Source organism: Heterocephalus glaber, unplaced genomic scaffold (genome assembly GCF_053883595.1).
Source record: "Heterocephalus glaber isolate CG9 unplaced genomic scaffold, H.glaber_assembly_v1.0 deba00001429, whole genome shotgun sequence".
NCBI lineage: Eukaryota > Metazoa > Chordata > Mammalia > Rodentia > Bathyergidae > Heterocephalus > Heterocephalus glaber.
This window is the reverse complement of record NW_028258294.1, coordinates 19,961,058-19,982,705: the sequence shown is the minus strand read 5'-3', so window position 1 is coordinate 19,982,705 and position 21,648 is coordinate 19,961,058. Positions and strand designations below refer to the sequence as shown.

General features: G+C 36.5%; 1 protein-coding gene across 8 annotated transcripts in view; it reads left to right on the top strand.

Annotated features, from left to right (window-relative positions):
• Window positions 1-21,648, top strand: part of Pdgfd (platelet derived growth factor D) — a 247,557-nt gene that overhangs the window by 15,713 nt on the left and 210,196 nt on the right. For 3 of the 8 annotated variants that reach the window (XM_087212345.1, XM_087212347.1, XM_087212344.1), the window contains exon 2: window positions 19,844-20,037. The exons of the other annotated variants lie outside the window; for them this stretch is intronic. In XM_087212345.1, coding sequence (XP_087068471.1) covers window positions 19,851-20,037 — 187 coding nt within the window. In that variant the 5' untranslated portion in view covers window positions 19,844-19,850. The remainder of the gene's footprint in view (window positions 1-19,843; window positions 20,038-21,648) is intronic. 8 annotated transcript variants of the gene reach the window in all.

The window sequence follows — 21,648 nt, the reverse complement described above, 5'->3', positions numbered from 1 at the left end:
TAATAGGTTGGATTAGATACGGGGATTGGCCAACTTTTTTTTTTTTTTTTTTTTGTACTGGGATCAAACTCAGGACCTTGCCGTTGCAAAGCAGGCAGCAGAACCACTGAGCTAAATCCCCAGTCCCTGGTAGACTTTGTTTTTAAGGGACAGAAAGTAAATATTTTAGACTTTTTAGGCCATATGGTCTCTGTTACAACTACACAATTCTATCATTGTGGCATAAAAGCAGCCATAGAAATGATGTATGAATAGAGCTGGCTGTAAAACTTTTTAAAAATTTGTAAAACTTTGTTTACAAAAACAGACAGTGGGCCTGCAGGCAACAGTTTGCAAAGAATCCATATGTTCTTGGGTTGAAAGGATGGGCTAAACTATCAAGATGAAATTTAACGGGGATAAATGCAAAATCTACCTCTTTGGTAGAAAATAAAAGCAGTTGCACAATTACAGCACCAAAGAACTTGGTTTAGCAGCAGCCCACGATGTGATAGACACTTAGATATGTGTCAATATCTATTTATTTCTATCTCCTAAGTAATCTAGTTGAACAAAGGTTATGCTTCAGTGATTAATGTAGTTGCTTCAGTACAAACCTGGTGTTCACTTTACTGCTTTGTCAGAAACGGGAGCACCAATACTCTAGATATCAGGCTTCCTTCTGATCAGTCTGTGTCTGAGTATGTTCTTCTCTCAGTCCCTCTCCTTTGCAAGATTCCACCTTATGGTGATTCTGTTAGCCCCTGACCTGAATCTGTAAGATTCCCTACTGTTCTGTCCTTAATCTTCCCCCCTCTTTTTTTTTTTTTTTTTTTTTTGAGGCAGGGTCTCCCTTTGTAGTTCAGGCTGGCCCTGAACTCACTACATAGCCCAGGCTGGCCTTTAACTCAAAATGATCCTTCTGTCTCAGCCTCCTGAGTGCTGGGATCACAGGTGTGCACCACCATGCCTAACAATCTCTCCCTTATTAGCTTCATCCCCTCAGCCAACAAGTACGTTCAAGATCCCTTGCTCTTTCCCACAACATGCACAAGTTGCTTTGCAGTTTCTCTTCACTTTATCATCATATCAACTTCCTCAACTCACCATAACTCAATGTCTCTACTCCCTTTCATCTCTTGTACCCATTGCCGTTTGAAATCATCTCCAGTTCTCCACTGAACCGTTTTGGGTGAGGTTACTAGGATATGTGCAAATCTCTTCTGTGGTTGATCTGTTTCTTCTTGAAACATTTTCATTCCTTCATTGGACATTGCTCCTTCTTTCTCTTACTATTTCTAAATGACAGGTTTGAAATAAAGCCAAAGCTAACACAATACTCGTTTTAGGTTCTTTGGAGAAGCAAGATGATAGCAGGCCTTAAAACATATATTTTATGTTTTAGTTTTTTCCTATGATGGTTATGAAAAGTGAAAAAAATGATTTTACAATGTTAAGGATATCCTGTTAATATAAGAAAAACTGGAAGATAAAAGTACTGTCATTTTATAACTTATCAAGGCTTACAACTCCAACATTCTGTGGATAAAATATAGTTGTTTTAAGAATAGACATTGTTAACTCAGTGGTTTTGCTGACTGCTGCGCAAGTGCAAGGACCCGAGTTCGATCTCCGGTACTGAAAAAAAAAGAATAGACATTGTTCAATATTTAATGAAAACATAAATAGACCCTTTTTTCTAACATTGTTGAACACCATTTACTTATATTTTCTTTCACTGCCTGGATCTTTTTGGGTCTTTCTATCTGCCTCATAAACACTGGTGTGTTTTCTTAAACTCTAACCTCTGCCTTCTCTTCTCCCTATTCTCATTGATTGTCTTAATTGTTGCTTAAGTGCATACAATTCCTAGGTGTGCATTTTCTCCTTCTGCTTCTTTACTGGATCCTTAGACTTGGTTTTTATTTTGTTGATTGAAGTTTATAATGAATGATCTCACTGGTACTTACATCCTCCAATTCCATAAGTAATAATGTCAAATAATTGTTCCTAAAAATATTAAGTTGTTTCACTGGTGGTGAATCCCTCAGCAATATTAATCCTTTTGTTGTTTCTGTTCAAGATACATCACAGTTATTTTTTGGTGAACTGCTCAGTGATTATACAGATTAAGCATTACACTTTAGATTCAGAAATTTCCCTACTCTGAGTCACTTTGCTGAGTTCCTGTCCCTACCCAAATGGAATTTTTTATCTCCTATTTCTATCATGAAATAAGTACAATAGCATTTATTTCTTTGCATACCTGACACATGTTGACATCTGTGTGCTAACTGACAATATGATGGAGTATCCTCCTTGTCCATTTCACTGGCTGGCACATAGAAGAAACTCAATAAAATTTGAAACCAGTAAATCAACCAATCAATGTTCTCTTTATGACAGGTCATTGGGCCATACCAGCCCAATAACTATAATATTATAGGAGAGAGAGTGAAAAACAAGAGGGAAATACATATTTGCATGAAATGCTTTCACAGTGAACGTGAAGTAATTAAATATGTATTATGTTTTTAAGGTAAGCGGTATTCATGATTGTGAGTGCATGAAAGCAATACCTCATATTTCTCAAGTATTTATAACATGGGAAAGTAAATGAATATTTCATATTCATTATAAACAGTAGCTCAGGGCTTGATGTGTAGCTCAGTCATACAACACTGGCCTATCCTGCTTGAGACCCTTGATTCTACTATCAGTACCACTAAAATCAGCAATAGCAGTAGCAGCAACAATAACAACAACAACAATTAACAGTGAGTTAGAGCAAAGAATCAGTGATATGTTTCCAAAAGGCCTTGTTGAAAATCCCAATTACATTTTTAGATTGCTACCTTAGGTATAAGCATAAGATTTTTGGTTAGCTTAGAACTTAGCTGTTGCTAAGCACAATATTATTTGAAGATGAAAGGCAAATCTGTTATTATTAAAATTGACTAGAAAAATGATCCAACTGTACTTTCTTGATTTTCTGTTTTGTGTGTTCAGATCTTAAATATTCCTGAATCATAAAAGCAAATATGTGAGCTCATTTGCCAAACCTATTAGGGGTTAAATTTTTAATGTGTGATATGCAGTATGAATATTTACTCGATGGCAGTAGACAGAGATAATTTTTTGCATCATGTTTTTTCTCCCTCTCTTGTGAATGTAAAATAAAGTAGGAAACTATTATATTGTATAGGCACATTTTAAAAAAATCAAGAATAATGGGAATCTATCATCAATGTGCAACTGTGTGATATCAATGGGTTTCAGAAATAATTAAAACATGTTTTACTGCTTTATACTTTTCACATATCCAGTTTGTGTGCATGTGTAAAGCTCAAGAAAACCCAGTTTAGAACACTGATTATTTAAAAATTACTGTTCTAAACAATGGATGAATGCGCAGAGGTGTTGGTTGACAGGTTTCCTTTGGACACATGACCAGCTAGTTGACTGCTACTCATTACTTGCCAGGTAAATGGATTTATCAAAAGTAAATTACTCTCAGGAACAAAAGTATGACATCAGAATTAAAAAGTCATCCTCTCAGAATATTGTGACTTCTGAGATCCTAGGGAGACATGAGGTAGAGTAGTAAGCATGTGAAAGAAAGTGTAAGACCATAAAAGTTAAGCCTGTGGTTTGGTACTAAAATGCTGAACAGTAATGCTTCACATAAAAAAACTGATTATGTTCATCTAGCTTTCATACAAATTTTAAAATGGAATACAGATCTGGCCATTTTTAGTGAATGCTTTAGGGCAGATTGGAAACCATGTATCGAGATTTGTACTAGGCTAGAATAATGATGACCCTAAAGAGCTGAAACGTGTAAGTGCTGCATCATATGGCAAAGACTTTGCAGTTTTGATGTAATGAAGGGTTTTGAGATGAGAAGATAATCCTGTATTATCTGAATGTTTCCTAAATGGAATCTCAAATATCCTAATAAGAAAGATGCAACAGGAGACATAACTCAGAGAAAAGAGGAGAGGGCAATGTGACCACCGAGGCAGAGATATGAGGAATGTCGCCACAAACAAAAAAATGCCAGCAGCAACCAGAAGCTGGGAGAGCATCTGAAGACTCCACATGAGCATTCCTTGCCAACAGTTAGATTTTGGCTCATAGAAGCTGATATTAACTGTTACTCTCCAGAACTGTAAGAGAATAAATGTGTGGTAACAATTTGTTATAGAAGCCACAGGAAACTAATACTCGTTTTTCATATGAAAGATGAATAATTGCTTAGTTTGTTGAGCCCAATTTCCCAAACATTTATAAAATTTCATTAGTAAATCTATATTAACAGTTTAATGGTCCTTTTATATCTCCACCCCTGAGAATTCTGTAGTAAGACAAACCTCATTTCTGTCCTACTTCCTACTCAGAAAAGTCTAGAAAATCTGGCTCTAAATCTTACTTACTTCTCAGACGATGAGTCAGTAACTTGTTTCATTATATTATAGTTGATTGTTTAAAATCTCCCTTAAACCAGTATGTCATTTAATCGTTTGTTGGCTCATATGTTTATTCATTTGTTTATTCCATAAAGTTTCATTTTGAATCCATTATGTGTTCATTTCTGTAGTAGAGTCTGGTTATAAAGTGTTGAAGATGATGTGATAATTATTTTGTTAATTATGTGATAATGTAAGAATCTCTATCATCCAGAGTACTTACTGGTGTGCAAAGGATACTGGTGAAATATGATATTTGTAAGAATGATGACGTTAGTATATATTAGGTAGAAAAACAAGGAAAAGATGGGTCTTGATTAAATATTTTCAAATATTAAAATTATTAATAACTTTTAGAATAGGACACAATCAGAAAATTCCAGTTGAATTTCTGAGCTCAAGAATTTTATCTGAAATTGAAAACAGCTCTTGCCTTGCTAGATCATCGTTGTCCAAGAGAAAGATTATATAAACCAACTTTATTTAAAAATTCTTATTAGCCAAATAAAGCAAAAGTTGATGAAATTAATTTTAATATATTTTATGTAACAGTATATATGAACTATTTCAATGCCAAATATTTTTAAATTATTGAGATTTCTTTTAGAATTCTTTTGATTTCAGAAAGTCTTCAAAATCTGCCATGAATTTTACACTTACAGCACATCTGATTCTAGATTAGTTACATTTCAAATGTGTACCGCCATCTGTGGCCATAGCACCCTGAATGTGCCCTATCTCCTCAAATGTGGAATGCCGAGTGTGGTTAGCCTTTACCAATCCGGGCATCACAGCTCTAGGACATGAAAATCATTTAGACTAACATGAGTTATCAATCTATTTCCAATATTAAAAAGAAACTGCTGTAATTTAGAAATGTATTTGTCTGTTTCCTTGTTTCCATGTGTTGAGGTCAACAAAGATCCTTTTTGGGAGATGAACAATTCAACATGGAAAAGTTTTATGTGGTTTATATTTTGATATTACTATTGTGTCAACATCAGTGCGGTTGACATTTCTGGTTACTTTCACATTTTCTTCAAAAATTAAAAAAAAATTATAGTCAGCTAATAATCATACAGTCAGCTAGCCTAGTCGGTTTTTATGCCAGATGCTAAAGTCTGGTGTTGAAGAAATTTCTTATGAAAACAGAAGTTGTCACTTTCTTTCTCTGCCATGAATGGGTAAAACAGCTTTTAGATAGCATTGACATTTCTTTTCATTACCACCTTAATTTGACTTAGGCAATGATAATTTTTTTTTATCACTTAACCATTTAAAAATTAGTGTTCCTGGCTAGTCAGTAAAAGATTTGAGAAAAACAGAATCCTTCCATTTGTATGTATATTTAGTATAAAGTAATTCATATCTCTTGAGATTACTTAGCATGCATTTAGAACGTGTCTTTTTTAGAAAATTAAATGTTATGAAAACTGTTATGCATTTAAAAATTTTAGATCTCTTATTTATTATGTGGTCTAGAATTTAAAGGTGATTAATAAACATTATTATAGAAATATAAACTATTCTTACTTTTTTTAAGTATCACATCTCTACCAAGCTATTCATTGGCTCTTTGTTGACCTGGCCTTTAATATACTTATAATTTGAGCAAGCAAACCTATTAATCAAAATGACTTGTAACAGTATCTTATTTTTCCTTAACTGACTTTAGGACCATTTCATTGAATTCTCTTTCCATGAAGGGCTCATTATAATACTGATGACCTATAAAACTTTAAATGATGTAAAATTTACTTCTATTTGTGGAGAACTCAACCCAAGTGGTACATTCTGATGTCTCATCACGTGAAAAACCACAACATAATGTACCTAGTTTTCAAAACAACTGCACAAGATCAGAAAGTCTTGTTCTAAAGAAGAAACTCCTTCAGGAGTTTCAATGTTCTATGTATGCCAGGATACAGCATGACTCTTGTGTTGTTGAAATCATTTTATTCCAAAGGCACATTTCATTTTTTAACAAAGAAGTGATTTTAGAAACAGTCACATTTTTAGTGTACCCTAGCGCTGGGTGTGTACCATTTGCATTTATTTCTACTTGAAACTATATCATTTATTTTCTTGTTTATGATCTATTCTTCCCCCAAGAATACAGTCTCTTTAAGGATATAGACTTTGTCTCTTTTATTCCCTGGCTGGTGTCAAGGAGATACTCAGTAAATTTTAACTGAATGATTAAATGAAATCAGCACAGTATAATTCAAATGAAGTTGAAATTCAGCAGCTAATAAGGCTTACGCTTGAGGTCCTCTTCTTTGTGTAGCCCTTTACAAAGCTATGTTACCTATTTTGTATTCATAATGTCCTTTTTCTTAAAGAAGGCATCCCACATTATATAAGTGTTAGACGTCACAAAATCTATATTATTCCCTGTAGTAAGGTACTTGGCTTCTCATTTGAGGTTTGCTCTAAAGAAACGTGGAAACAAGTAAAAATAGACTCTATGATGAACAAATCAATGCAGCAGCTCTTTTACCTCAAGAGCTGGATCAACCACATTGCCTAGTCTAATATAAAACATTCTATGTGTCTAATGCCCACAGTAATCTCAGTGATACTTTTATGTTACACATTTCTGCTCACCATTGAGACATGTATATCCCAAAAGTCTGTTGCATTCTTTTCCAAACATATGTCTTCCAATTGTACAGTTACGTAACTTAAATAGTATATGACACAGCAAAATATTAAGGTAAAAAAGAAAATGTTGTCTCCATTAAGTATTTAATTGAATTCTTTATCTAAACTTAGTGGTGAATTGCTTTAAAAAGTTATTAGGTTAGTGTATTAGTCTGCTTGAGTTGCCATAAGAGAATACCACAGACTTGGTGGACTAAAACAACAAATACATATTTCTCACAGTAGGCTGGAGGCTGGAGGCTGCGAATTTCAAAATCAAGATGTCATTCAATTCATTTTCTGATGAGGCCACTATTCCTGGTTAAGAATGTTGCCTTCCTTTTGTAACCTCATGTGGTCTTTCCTCTTTGCACATACAGAGAAAGGATGATGTCAGTGGTTTCTCTTCCTTGCATAGGTACACTCTTCCTCTCTGATGACAGCTCTACCCTTATGAGACTCATTTAACATTAGTTACCTCTCCAAAGGTCCTGTCTCCAGATATACTCATACTGAGGGGTGGGGTAGTGTCAGAGTTTCAACATATGAGTTGTGGGGAATCCTAACTCGGTCCATAACACTTAGTATTGAGTGAGACACTTGAACTGTTCTAAAAAGAGTAAAAATAAAGTAAAATAAACCTTAAAAGGCTAAAGGGGCTTCGTATATAAATTGCTTAACAGCTGTCTGTATGTTTTTCTCTACTTTCAAGAGAGAACAATTAGATTTACAGATAACTTACAGCTGTAGCTTATGCAAGGATGATTAGAAAGAATTTTATTAGCCTGGGACATACTCAAAGCAAAGGCCTGTGTATCTCATCAGAGCTCAGTCACAGAAATTTACATTTAAATCTCACCCTGTAATAAAATGCTAAGCTCCCCATTTTAATTGACATTTTAATCAATCCAGTACCGTTTCGGCTATGTTAAATAAGATGGTTACCATTGAATGTTTGGAAAATAATGTCTTAAAGAAGTGCATGCATTGTTTCATGTAGCATCCAACTTGTATCAGCAGAGCTTAATGAAATTCATTAACTTGTAAAGAAAATCTAAACTGATGAAAGACTGCATGGAATAATGATCAAGGGTAACAATACCTCAGTTGGTATCCTGCCCCAGCACTTGCTAGCAGTATATTCTTGGGAAATTATTCAACCCCTCTTGGACTCAGAATAAATGACATCAGTAACAAAACCACCTATGTTATAAGGTGAATGTGAACATTAAATTGTTATTTGTATGTAAAACATGTAGCACAATGTCTGGGAAACAGTATTTAATAAATGCTGGGGCACCTAGATACCTTTATTAAGTTGTGCTTTAAGTAAGATATTTTATGTTTCTACATTTTTGAGTAAATTTTAAATGATAGAAATTATATCTTGCTATGAATGGTAGTAACAGCTATGAGTCCAATGCATTTATTTTCATGATTTCTCAGACTCCTAAGTTTTAGCACTGGAAAGCTTCTTAGAGGCAATAAAGTTCATCTTCTTATTTATGGTCAATAAATTATGGCACAGAGCGGAGTCAGGAATTAAATAAATGCTTTCTCACTTTTCACCTGTTGCTCTCTGCACAGTCTTGCAGATGTCTTCTGTCTATTGGTAGGTGTGATAATTGCCATTCTCAGTAGAGATCGGAGAAGAGTTAACGTGGTTTTACCAGCACCTTATCGATTGAGTCTCACCTTATTGATTGAGCCTCAAAGTTGTGTTTAGTTTGGACTTATATGTAGTAAATAAAATGGCTGTAATTTTTAACTTTTAAGAAAAAGCACTGATAAGAATTGAGAATTTGTGGTTTTTAACTTTTGTTGTCACTGTTATTTATAATCTTAGCCTCCAGTGTTCTACTTCCAAAGCATGTTTATACTATGCTTGACTTTTCAGCAACCTGTTTTCTGTATATAAAACATGAATCTAAATACATTCAGAAACTAGGATGAAACTAATTCCTCACTTGCCAATCAAAGCTTCTGTTAGTGCCTAAAAACAGTGCAAACTAACTTAAGGAAAAGGACAAAAACTGAACCTACTTTAAATAATTTTAACTGGATTTGAAAAACAGAGTACTCAACTTTAGAATGGAACTGAAGAAAAAATGTAAGTCCTTTCCTGGATTTTAAGCAGGGCTTTAAAAGTGAGTTATGTTTGATTCATTAGTCATTTACTGAATACTTACTATCTACCAGGCACTTTATCTGTTAGGTAGTACAAGAGACATGATTCTGCACTCTAATGTAGCCTGTTTGGTCTGGAGATTCTCAAGGCTGGTAGATGAATGCACTACAGCTGAGTGTTGTGAGAAAAACAGGGGTGAGGTAACACTGAGGAGGAGCCCCCTTGCTAAAACCAGGGAAATATTGTCTTCTCCAGAGAGTTTGGGTTACTTTAGTGTAACTACTGCCTCTGAAGATTGACATAGGTTAAACCCGAACTTCACCTGCTAGAATTCGTATTATCATGGAGGACAAAATCAAATAAGAATTCCAAGAAGCACAGGGTTTCTGCTTTATTCTATAAGTCTTGGCTCTAGATCCCTTTGTGATTCATATTCACTCCTCTCTAGCATGTTCAGCAATGAGTAGGCTAAACATATATCGATGCTGGATATCATTTCATCGTAAATCTTAACATCTAATTTATTTTCTAAAACAGGGCCAGCAAACAGTTCCTGATATGAAGGTGTTCCTTATAATAAAGAGGAAATTATAGCTTCCTATCAAAATTAAAATAAACAACCCCTCCTCAAAAATGTAAAAACTCATCAGATCTTTTTTCTTTTGGAAGGATAAAAAAGCACTAGTGAATGAACCCAGGGGCTTTTCAGTGAGCTACATCCCCAATCCTTTAAAAAAGTTTTAATCTGAGAAAGGGTTTCACCAACTTGCCAACTTACCCAGCCTGGCCTTGTGCTGGCTTTGGCAGCACATATACCCAGTCTGGGCTTGAACTTTCAGTCCTCCTGCCTCAGCCTCCCCGTGTATTGGGAGTAGCATGCCCAGCTAGATCTTTCAAATTGTATATTTAGAGGGGAAAAAATCAGTTTTTCTTACAAAATGTTAATGATAATATCCCATTATATAGCTTAATAATGCAGGACATAAAGAAAATCCCTTCAGTTCCCTAAAAATAAGCAGGCAATCAATCATCTCTCAGTACTATACACATCTACTATGTGTATAGTACCATGGAGAATACCTCAGGGGCATCCTGCTTTCAGTGACTGTCTTCTTCCCTAGAACATTCCCTGCACTTATGAGAATGACTCCCTGACCTGACTTAGTGCACCCTGAGTGCAGGTGGTGATGCAGTGCCTTGGAAGAGTCATTGTCCTTTGATGCAACCTAATGTTGGATCCCACAGAAAGCCTTGGGCACACGGGGGTGAATTATGAACAGTCTGCCTCCTCTAGAGGATTTTAGGGGAACAACAAATACTTCTTGGACACTCTCGTTCTATTTGCAAAGAATTTCTTAAGACCTCAGCTTTTTCTAAACCATGATTAATTACATCTCAAACGCTCATTTAGCCATATCAAAAACTTAGAAATTTGGTAATACAGGAACTCACACAGACTAGAAAGCCTGTATATTCATCTTACAAATATTACCTGCTCATCTGTTGTTAGTAGGGTATAATGGCAGATACATGAGATGGTGATTTCAACAAATATAGGTTATACATGTAGTGTATGTATATGTGAGTGTATGTATTCACACAAGCATATATATGCCTGAATGCATGATAATATTATTTAGCGTATATATGCATGGACATACACATTCATATGGTCAGATTTATCCTGTGAAAAATACAAAGATATCCGTGTAGATATATGTATAGTGTCACTAATAGTGTAGTGTTAATACAATAAATGTTACAACATGATGCTCGAACAGTTTTAAATACCAACCCTAGAGATAGACATCCTTTTATGGAATTAAAAGTTGTATTCAAATGAGATTAGAAATAGGGTGTGTGTGTGTGTATAATGTTTCCTAGAGTGTTGTGTCAAATTGTCATAACCTTTATGGCTTAAAACAGAAATTTATGCTCTTATAATTCTGGAGACTAGAAGTCCAAAATTAAAGTTTTGGCAGGGCTGTACACCTTAGGGAGGCTCCAGGGGGCATTTATTTTTTAGTTGGCTGCTGGCATTACATGGCTTTGGCCTCAATCCTTCTGGTCTCTGCCTTCATGGTCATGTTGCCCTTTTCCTTTTCCATGTGTGATCCATATCCCTTGATCTCCATTTTATAATAACACTCCAGACTGTGTGTAAGGCTCATCTGGATAATCCACAATAAGGTCCACTCAGGATCCTGAATTAAATCATGGTGGGGGGCACTATTCAACACATTACAGATGAAAACTTTTTAAAAAGCTGGGTCTAAGGATTGCATTGTGGGCTGAGAAACTAGGCTAAGCAGAGAAGTATGGCAGGGAACAGAAGGCATGTCTGAAAGCAAGGAGGAGTGCATAAGTGAACAGTTTCAGTTGTGTTTGGAAGAGGAGAGAGAGAGAAACTAGCAATGATAATGTGGGGCCAGGACATGGAGGCTCTTCCTTCCTCTCTGGAAGCCATGGTAAAATGAATTGGAGAGACACAGAGAATCAGATATAGATATACTAACATCTCCCAGATGAGATCACAAAAGCCTCTGAAGAGCTATTAACCATGAGAATAGAAAATAAGGAGGGAATTCAGCAGTAAAACCAATAAACACAATTTGGAATTGATTGGCTTTTCACTTCCGTGAAGAGAATTCCAAATGCCAGATAACTGAGAAGAGGTTAGGATATTAAAAGCACTAAGGACACTGGACGATAGAAATGATTTGTTGGGTTTGATGTGTTGCTTCATTTGCCAGCATGATATCCAGAAGGAGATGTAGTTGGAAATGTAGAGTTGCCCTCCAGAGAGAGCTAGATATTAGAGTTATCTACATTGCAGGGTAAATAAGGCAACAGAAGGGAAGATAAAGACGAGAATGTCTTTAAAGTTAGTCTAAGGAGTCATTCTTTCAGATGTTAGTTGAATTAAAAAGAGAAGTAACAGTCCTACATTTCCAAAAGTCCACATTTGAGCACTCTGACACAGGATTATTGGTTGACATAGAAAGTTGTTGGATTTAAAGGATTTTTCATGCACTAAATGATTTTGTTTAAGCTTAAGTTTAACAATATCTTTAAGTTGTCTCTGCCCAAATACTGATGTGTGAATCTCACTATAATTCTTTGCATTTTGTGCTAAAGTAATTTTCTCTAATTATGACCTTATTAAAGTAGCATGGTTATATTTTCTCTTTGTTTTATGGTAATGACTGATAAACAAAATGCTAATTGGCATTACAATTTTGTGCTATATTTATTCTGATATTCAAATGGTTTCATTAGAATTTAATTTGGACACCAGCCTGAGTAGTTGTCATCCTAATATTCCTTTGGCTTTTTTGGTTCACAGGAAATTATTTGTTAAGAAGTGGCAAGAGCTCAAAGTTTTGTCACTGAGTGGTTTTCGGGGAAGTAAGTTTTATTAACGAAGAAAATGTATAGTTGATGTCAATGATGTTATTGCATGTGATGTTTTTGTTTCAGGTGAAAAAAATCACTAAGTTACCCTAACTTTTGTATTAGTCTTCAGTGTTTGTAATTGGATTGTTGTCCCGGGAACTTATGTCTAGTTCAGTATTGATTCATATACACTTGTTCTTTCAGAACTAACCAGATAGTAATTTCTCCTGGGGCACCTGGTGCTCACCTTCTCCCATTTATTGTCTATTACTTGTTCTACCTTTCAGCGTTTTGTACTAGAAGTTGCACATACATCCTCATCCCCTTGTATGATGCTCTGAGAGTTCAGTGTGGGGCAGTGGATTCCTGCATAAGGAATTAGGGGATCTATGCATCATTACCAATGTTCTTACTGTTTACATAATCCAAGTTCATCTGCAAGTTGAAAAAAATATGATTCTATAGTGTGATTAGAGCAGATGATGTAGGAATCAAATGGGAGCATGAGTACATAAAAGTTCTCTGAAAAAACTGTAAGCACCATAAAATGTATGCTATAACTGTACTGTTTGTTTAATATGATGCTCATTTTATTTGGAAGTGACATATTCATACCACAAAGAAAGAAAGGCAGGTGGGCTAAAGTTGTACATCTCAATGATAATAAAAAGCAGATTTTGTGAAGATTAGAAGAAGGAACATTTCTTGGGAGTATGAACATGAGCGAACATATAAAAGGTGATCAGAAGGAAAGCCAGTTTGCTGAATCATGATGTAGTATATTGAATCAAGTTCTAATGTTTGGAACCTGTGAATGTCACCTTACATGGTAAAGTTCTTCCAGATATGATTATGTTTAGAATTTTAAAGAGAAAAGGACCCTAGAAGACATAATTTGAAGGTGGAAGCGGGTTGGAGCTATTGATGTGACCATAAGCACAGAAATGCTGGCAGCCACCAGAAGCTGTAAGAGGAAGGAATGTATCTTCCCCTAGAACCTCTGGAAGGAAAGTAGCCCTGCCAATACTTTGATTGTTGGCTTCTGGCCTCTAAAACTGTGAGAGAATAAATTCATGTTGTTCCAAGCTCCTACATCTGAGGTAATACTGTACATTGCATCAAGCTTAGGAAGCTAATATGAATGACTAGTGAGAACTAGAGTGATGATAGATGACCAGATCTTTCAGAGGTTGTATAGGTAGAACTGGATTCTATTCTCAACACAGTGGGAAACTATTACATTGGAAAACTTTATAAACAAATTAGTTTGGTTTCTGGAGATTATGGTGGGGAGAAGATATAGGGTTAAGAGTAGAAATAACTAGTTATGGGTAAGTTGAAGCAATCACAGCAAGAAATAATGTTGACTTAGTCTATGATGGACGCAGTAGAGATGGAGAACAGTAATTGAATCCATATTACATTTTTGAGGTGAAGCTAACACAAGCTACTAATAAATTGAACATGAGACCTGAGAATAGAGGGATCTTGAACTGAGTGTAAATAAAGTTATAGAATTAGTGGTAAAATATCCATTTGTATTCTTCCTGTGGACAGGAAACACTCTGAAAGATTTTAATAATAATTCCTTCTTTTGTAAAAATAATATTATCTATAAAATGGATTGCTTCCAAGATATTTTTCTAATTTCTGATACTTCAGCTCAACAATAATTGAAAGGGGACTAGAAAGCTCTGTTGGTGGATTTTGAAGAAATGTATTGAGAATACTATGGCATACACCAATCTGTGTTCATCTCCTCTAAAAATTGTAGCATGACTGCTTGGAAACTCCATAGCCATTCATGGCCCCAAATATGCAAATATTCTAAGAAGAGAATAAAATTCCCTCACACTGTTGGTGGTAACAAGAGCACTGTGATGAAAGTAACTGTTTAAAAATTTAGTTAATATTTATAATAATGTATATGATATGTATTTTCTGCTAGCTGTAGTTCACTAGTAAAGGGTAAAACTGGAAAACAAAAGTTTTGTGTAGTACTTAAGTTGGATGTGGAAAATTTTTATCCATATTACTCAATTTTTATTATTTAGGAGAGTACTTTTATAAAATGACCAGAATTCAAAATCAATTCATAAAACTTAAATGTTAAATATAATAAGGTAATTTTAATAATGATATTTATATATTGTATTAATATAGTAACAGTTATATTTAACTAAAGTAACAATAGAATAACTAAACCTTAGTGACTATTGTGGTAGGCAAACCATTACTTTTTAATTTTACATTATCAATTAAATCTTTATGGTTAATTGTAGCTAATGGACAGCAATGGAAGTAGCACTTGTCAGTTTTGGGTTAAGGCAATGAAGAGTCAATATGCTTGTACTAGTCTCTTCCCAACTGCAGCAATCTTGGAGTTCCAAATGGTGGAGCTGGGACAGGGCTACCCAAATTACTTGGAATTTTATATGAGCACTAAACATTTTGAATTAAGCTATTGAGGTATCAAGGTTATTTTGTTACTATAGCATAGTCTGTCCTATCGTAATATGGTCAGTGCATAAAGCGTTATACAATCACATTGTTATATTCTCAGAGCATCATAGAAAGGTTTAGTATGAGGCACTTATGTTTTATTTTGACCAGCAAATTGTACTTTTGTAATCTCCATGTAAGGCTAATTATTGATTAAATGAGAGAATAATTGTCTCAATAAACACATAAATATTCAGCGTAAAGAATTCAACAGCTGGGCATGGCAGTGCATGACTGTAAGCTCAGCTACTGAAGAGGCTGAGGAAGAAAGATTGCAATTGCCAGATCAGCCTGAGGCATTCTAGAATTACCTTGCCTTAAAATTAATAGAAGAAAAAAACATAAAAATGTCTGGGTGTTGTAGTCAGGGTTTTGGCAAGAGAATACATTTAATACAGGGCACATAATTTATAGGATTATTTTATGATATTTACCCAAAAAGTCAAATAGGGAGGAGTGCAAAAGATTAGCTCCACATTAGAGACCTAAAGAATCCAACCAAGGGCCTGGATTACACAGCAATGTCCCACACAAGTCCAGTTAAATATTTAGCGTCCAAGGCAATGTCTCAGGCTTGTCCTTATTGAGGATCTGCACCAGGATGGCCCAAAAGCCAGTGGTGGAAGCCAGAAACACTGTGTCAGTGGGGTGAAGGATTTGTGACACTAGACTGAGGGATCTATATTGGAGCCAGGAAGTGATGCTCATGGTGAAGATCAGAGGTCCCCTACTGAGAACAGCGGCCATTCCCAGGGACAGTGAGGCCCTGAGCTCCTCTGAGGAGAACAGCCGAGTTCACATCAGGAAAACCATCCACAGCAAACTTCTCTTAGAAAAACAGCACATGACATCCCCTCCAGTTCTCTTTCTATGGCTACTGGCAACAATCCTCAGGTGGATCCTCCACACCCAGACCACACTGATTCAGGTCATCTGGGCATTACAAATTGAGTTAATCCACCACAGCTAGGGATGTTGCTAAACACTCACTAGGTTCAATTCACAGCAGCAAAGAAGAAACTTCAAAATGATGATGTAAAGATGTGTATCATTTGGAGTAACTACCTTAATGGTCTACTTTCCTTATAGGATAATTTCATTAGTCCACCCTTCTTATGTTGGAAAATAAAAGAGCACAGGAATATTGAAAAGATGAATAATAGGCATTAAGAAAAAATCACCATAGAATAGCAGCCCTTTGGTAAAAAGTTTGTAAAAAAGCTACAGGGAATCCAAACTGAGGTCATTGAGGTTATAGGAAAGTAGAGAAGTACTGTATATTGTTATGCCTCTGTACAGAATGTACATACCTTTAGGACCTAGAACACAGTAGGTATTCAAAAATATTTATTTGAATAATGAGATAAGTTCACTTATAAAGATGATGCTTTACCACCCAGAGTGATGTAGGATAGGACAAAAACTTTAAATGGAATTTCTTTATCAACTTACAAGAAGTGGCATTTCTGGTCTAGTAATTATGCCTGGAAGGTTTTAGAAGAAATGCTATCTAATTTTCTTAGACAGAGACATTGTCTCGATGTTTTCCTTTAAATATCCTAGATGACAGTGAACTGTAAAGAAGAGGAGATGCCTGGTGATGTTTGTGTAGATTTTTTTTTAAAAAAGATGCATAGTTTTAATTTTATTAGAACTCTCATTTATTGTGTGTAATTTTAAGCTAACTTCAAAGAGAATCCACACACACACAAAGAGGAGAGAAAATTAGATCAGAGAAAACAATGAGAAGTTGACTTAAGAATAAGTGATATTAATTTAATAAATTGGATAAAAAATGAGAGTTTTATCTAATGCTACCTGGATTTTTGATACCTCCTTATCCTTTGTCATGCTCTCCATGCCAGTATTTATTTCACTGAACTTCCTAAGCCTGAAGGGATAGTATATTTTTTTGTGCATCCTCTCTGGTACATGCACCCAAAGATTCATTGTGGTGCCACCTGTAAGTTTTATTTTCACTTTACCAGATTTCTGCAAATGAGAATTCAAGCCTAGAGGTTATCACATCAGAGAGATCACCAAGCATCCCATTTTTTTTTACAGTTCACTTCCATCTAGGCTGTTTAAAGGAAAACATCAGGACAATGTTTCTGTCTAAGGGAATTGGATAACATTTTTTTCTTATTGGTGGCAGCAAACCTTCAAGGCACAATTACTAGCCAGAAATGCTACTTCTAAGTTGAGAGAGAAATTCCTTTTGTAGTTGTTAAACCATCTCACCCCACACTGAATGGTAAAGCATCAACTTTGAAAGAGAACAGATCTTATTCTTTGGGTACATATTGTTTGAGTACCTAGTATGTCCTAGGTTCTAGAGATATATGCCTAAGGTCTTCCTAAGGTCTGCCTATATGCTATCATAGATTTTAATGATGGAGAAGCAGTGGGGGAAATGATAAAAAATCAGTTAGCTTATTGCACTGATTCTAAGAAACACTTTTTGTCACATTTTTGCAATTTTGAAGTCAGATACTGCTTATAATTAAAGGTGTCTTCCTCATCACTGGCCAGGCAGCAATAGAGCTATAGCTGTCATTTCTGGCTTAAGTGCCAACTTGTTCAAAGAGGGGCATATCAGTGACTCTTCAGTTATTTGCATTGTTAACATTACACAGGTTTTGTTTAATTGCCATTTAAAATGTCTTTGAGAAAACTGTGTTATGGTTTACCAGTCAAACAAGAATCATTGTTTCTACAAAAGAGACAAAAACAGAGAAGGAAAACCTGTTTGACATTACAGAAGCTAATATTGATTTTTGAAAGAAAATGACAACTTCATATTTTACTGCAAAACAATAAACAAAATGTCTCTTTTACTTTCTATTATAAGGTACAAGAGTGGCATATAAAAATCAGTGTCTACAAGAGTTTACTGGAACTCTTCCAGTTACATATACATACAATCAAAATTCAGAATGGGAAGAAAATATCTATTGTGTCATAGTTTAACAGCATATAACTGTTAGGATTACACAAAATAAGTGTGTCTTATAATAGCCTTTTAAATTCAATGAAACATATATTTAATAAACCCCCAAAATCACGTGGTTGGAAGGTCTAGGGAAAGAATCAAACATGACGAAGGGGTAAAAATGGCTGGAGCTGAGGGTAGGCAATCTGAGCAGGCCTGCCCAGTGATGTCTGAGCCAAAGCTGGAATAACGAAAATGAGCTATGCTCTAAGAAGAGTACTGAAGAGGGACAGCATGGTCAAAGGCTCTGTGACTATGCACACATGGCATATTCAAGCAGCCAGGAAGACTGGTCTGATTGAGTGGGGAAGTTTGGTGCAAGGTTATTTTTTATCATTGGTGGTATGTTTCAACAGCCAGAGCCATTAATTTTTATAACTCTGATATTGCCCTTCCCCTAGCTAAGATGATCATCTCAGGCCACTTGGAAGAGAATAAGATAATCTCATGACCAAGTCAGTTCCATTGCTTCTCTATATCACTCTTAGCATTGCTGTAGCCTTTATCCATTTACTTTTGGACAGGTCACTACCTCAAAAGCCAAACATCTGCCCCTCCCTTTACACTGTTCCACTATTTCTTGGTGAGGCTGGTGCCTCTTTTATAGTCCTGTCTCATATGATATATAGGACAAAAAAGATGGAAACTTCAACTTCACTTGAGGTTTTGATACAAAAAGGGAGGACTAAAAATGCACTTAGAATGTAGTGGGTCATTCACCCATCTTGTTCGATTTTTGTGCCTCCATCCACCTGAATTCCTGTTGTATAGCACATCCTCACTCTCTCCTCTCTAACTCTCAATGTTCTCTGCTCTGTTGTTCAGGGGATCAAACTTGGGACCTTGCACTTGCGAGGCAGGCAGAGGCACCACTGAGCTAAATCCCCAGGACCTGATACTATGTTTTAAGGTGATAAGTTTTGCACCATGCTGCTTCAAGGAAACATCTGATATAGGTATAAAATGTTTGTAGGTATGCAGTGTTTCCTGTAGCCCTCATGGCAAGGTTATAGCCTACCTTTCTCCTCTGTATTATAAGTGGAAAAATAAAAGAACACATTACTGTAGATATAACTGGGAAGGCATGCATTTATTTACATGTGTCTACTCATTATTCAAGATAATCACAGGAGGAAACCTCGCAGGTTAAGGGAAAATTTGACAAGAAGTGCTGTAAAATCTTTATGTTGCATGATGTGTCAGACATTCCTCATCATTAAAATACTCTCCCTGGTGCCTAAATAGCTCTCACACAGTGCTATGTAGAAAACAAATTTGAAGTTGCAGAATGGAGAAAGAAAAAAAACGACAGTAACACAGGAAGGAAAAATGACAGTGACAGAATGAGACCTCACTTGTCAGGAAAATAACAAGCTTGAATCAGAGGCAGCATTCTCTGTGTTCTCCTGGATTTATTGAAGTTTTTTGATAAATATTTTTTCATTCATTCTTTAAATCTATGCAGTTTTCTATTGTTCCAAAAATTTCAAGATATATTTACAGAACATTTGCAATGTTTATATGAAGCTGGTATTTCTGGGTCACCATTAGGATAATTTAATTTCTGAATACAACATTGCAATTAAGAATTATGAGCAGCCATACTGGCAGCAACAGCAAAAATAATAATCATTGCCATTCATTGAACACTTTATATTATGATAATACCAAGAACTTTATGTACATGGTATACAGTATCTCAATCATCAGAGTGATTTTGCCCTCGTTTTAAAGTTCAGTAATGGGCCCTACCGAGGTCCCCAGTCACGCGGAACACACCGAATCAGCCCGCTGCAGACAAGCAGGTCTGCCCACGCCCTACGGAGGTCCCCAGTCGCGCGGAAGATGCCGAATCACCCCGCTGCAGACAGGCAGCCACCTGGTTCCACACTACAAAGACGCAGAGGACACCAGACCACCAGACCAAGGTACTGAGTCCCGCTGCTCCCAGCCCAGAGGTAGGGGCTTCTGAGCTGCCCTCCCACTGCTCCTGTCCAGAGGAAGGGGCTTCCCAGTCACCATACCTCCTGGTGCTCCCAGCCCACAGGAAAGGGCTTTTGGGTCACCATCCCTACCACTGCTCCTGGCCCAGAGGAAGGGGCTTCCAGGCCACCATCCCTCCCACCCCTCCTGGCCCAGAGGGAGGAGCTTCTGAGCCACCATCCCACTGCTCCTGGTACAGAGGAAGGGGCTTCCTGGCCACCATCCCTCCCGCTGCTCCCAGCCCAGAGGAAAGGGCTTTTGGATCACCATCCCTACTGCTGCTCCCGGCCCCTTTCCTACCTCTCCCAGCTCAGAGGAGGTAATCCGGGCAGGCGCTAACAGCCCCCTGCCCCAGTCGAAATGAGAAAACAAGTAATTCTCAAAACCAGACTTCCAGATCACCTACAGCAACCCCAAAGGGAAATGTGATGGAACCCTCTGATACTCAACCACCTGGACCCACTGAACTGGCAACCAAAAGGGATCTGGAAAAAATGAAATTAAAGTTCAATAATTGGGCAATTAGTGAATTAAAACAAGTTTCCCACATAAGAGGCAGGGGTTCCAAATGAGTTTTCTTATTCCAGAACAAATTCAATACTGCCTCTTCTTGAGCAGTATTTCTTCATGGTAAATATCTGTTATTTACTGTTTATGGCAGGCCTGCCAAAGAAAGGAGAAGTACACCTGTAACCATGCATGGAATCTTTCATTTGTGTAGGCCCGTGACATCACCTAGAGGTGGGGATGTGGAAACAGAATTGGAGAGAAGTGTTTGGCGGGAATTATTTTGAAAAATGACTGGCTGGTGAGGGTGGAAAATAGGGGACACAATGCTGAAAAGTTGTTTTTACATGGATCACATGATCAATCACCAGTTGTTTATAACCTTTCAAATATAAATCCAGCCATACAAAAGAGCAAAAGTATATGATGTACCAGGAGTCCAAAAGAAGCAATATTATCTTAACTATAAAACATCCTGAGTGTGCTTAGAGGAAACTGTCTGTAAAGCTTTCAAAACTTCATTATGTGACCATAAAGTAGTTTGAAGAACAATGTGAATGTTGTCTGGCTGTACAATAACTCTAGAAGACAAGGAAAGGATAGGATGGAGGAGGAAAACCAAGAAGCCATTTCACTCTGAAAAAAGATTGAAGATGATATCAGAAAATGGACAGACATCCCCTGCTCCTGGGTAGGAAGGATTAATATAGGGAAAATGGCCATACTTCCAAAACTGCTATATAGATTTAATGCAATTCCAATTGAGATCCCAGCAGCATACTTCATGGACCTCAAGAAAACAATCCAAAAATTCATGTGGAACAAGAAGAGACCCAGAATAGCAAAAGCAATTCTAGGTAACAGAGACATGGCAGGGGGTATCACAATCCCCAACCTGCAACCCTACCACAAAGCTACTGTGATAAAAACAGCATGGTACTGGCAAAGAAACAGACCTGAGGACCAGTGGAACAGATTAGAAGATGCAGAAACAACGTCAGACACACTCAGCCATCTCATCTTTGATAAAGGAGCCAAACATCCTCCCT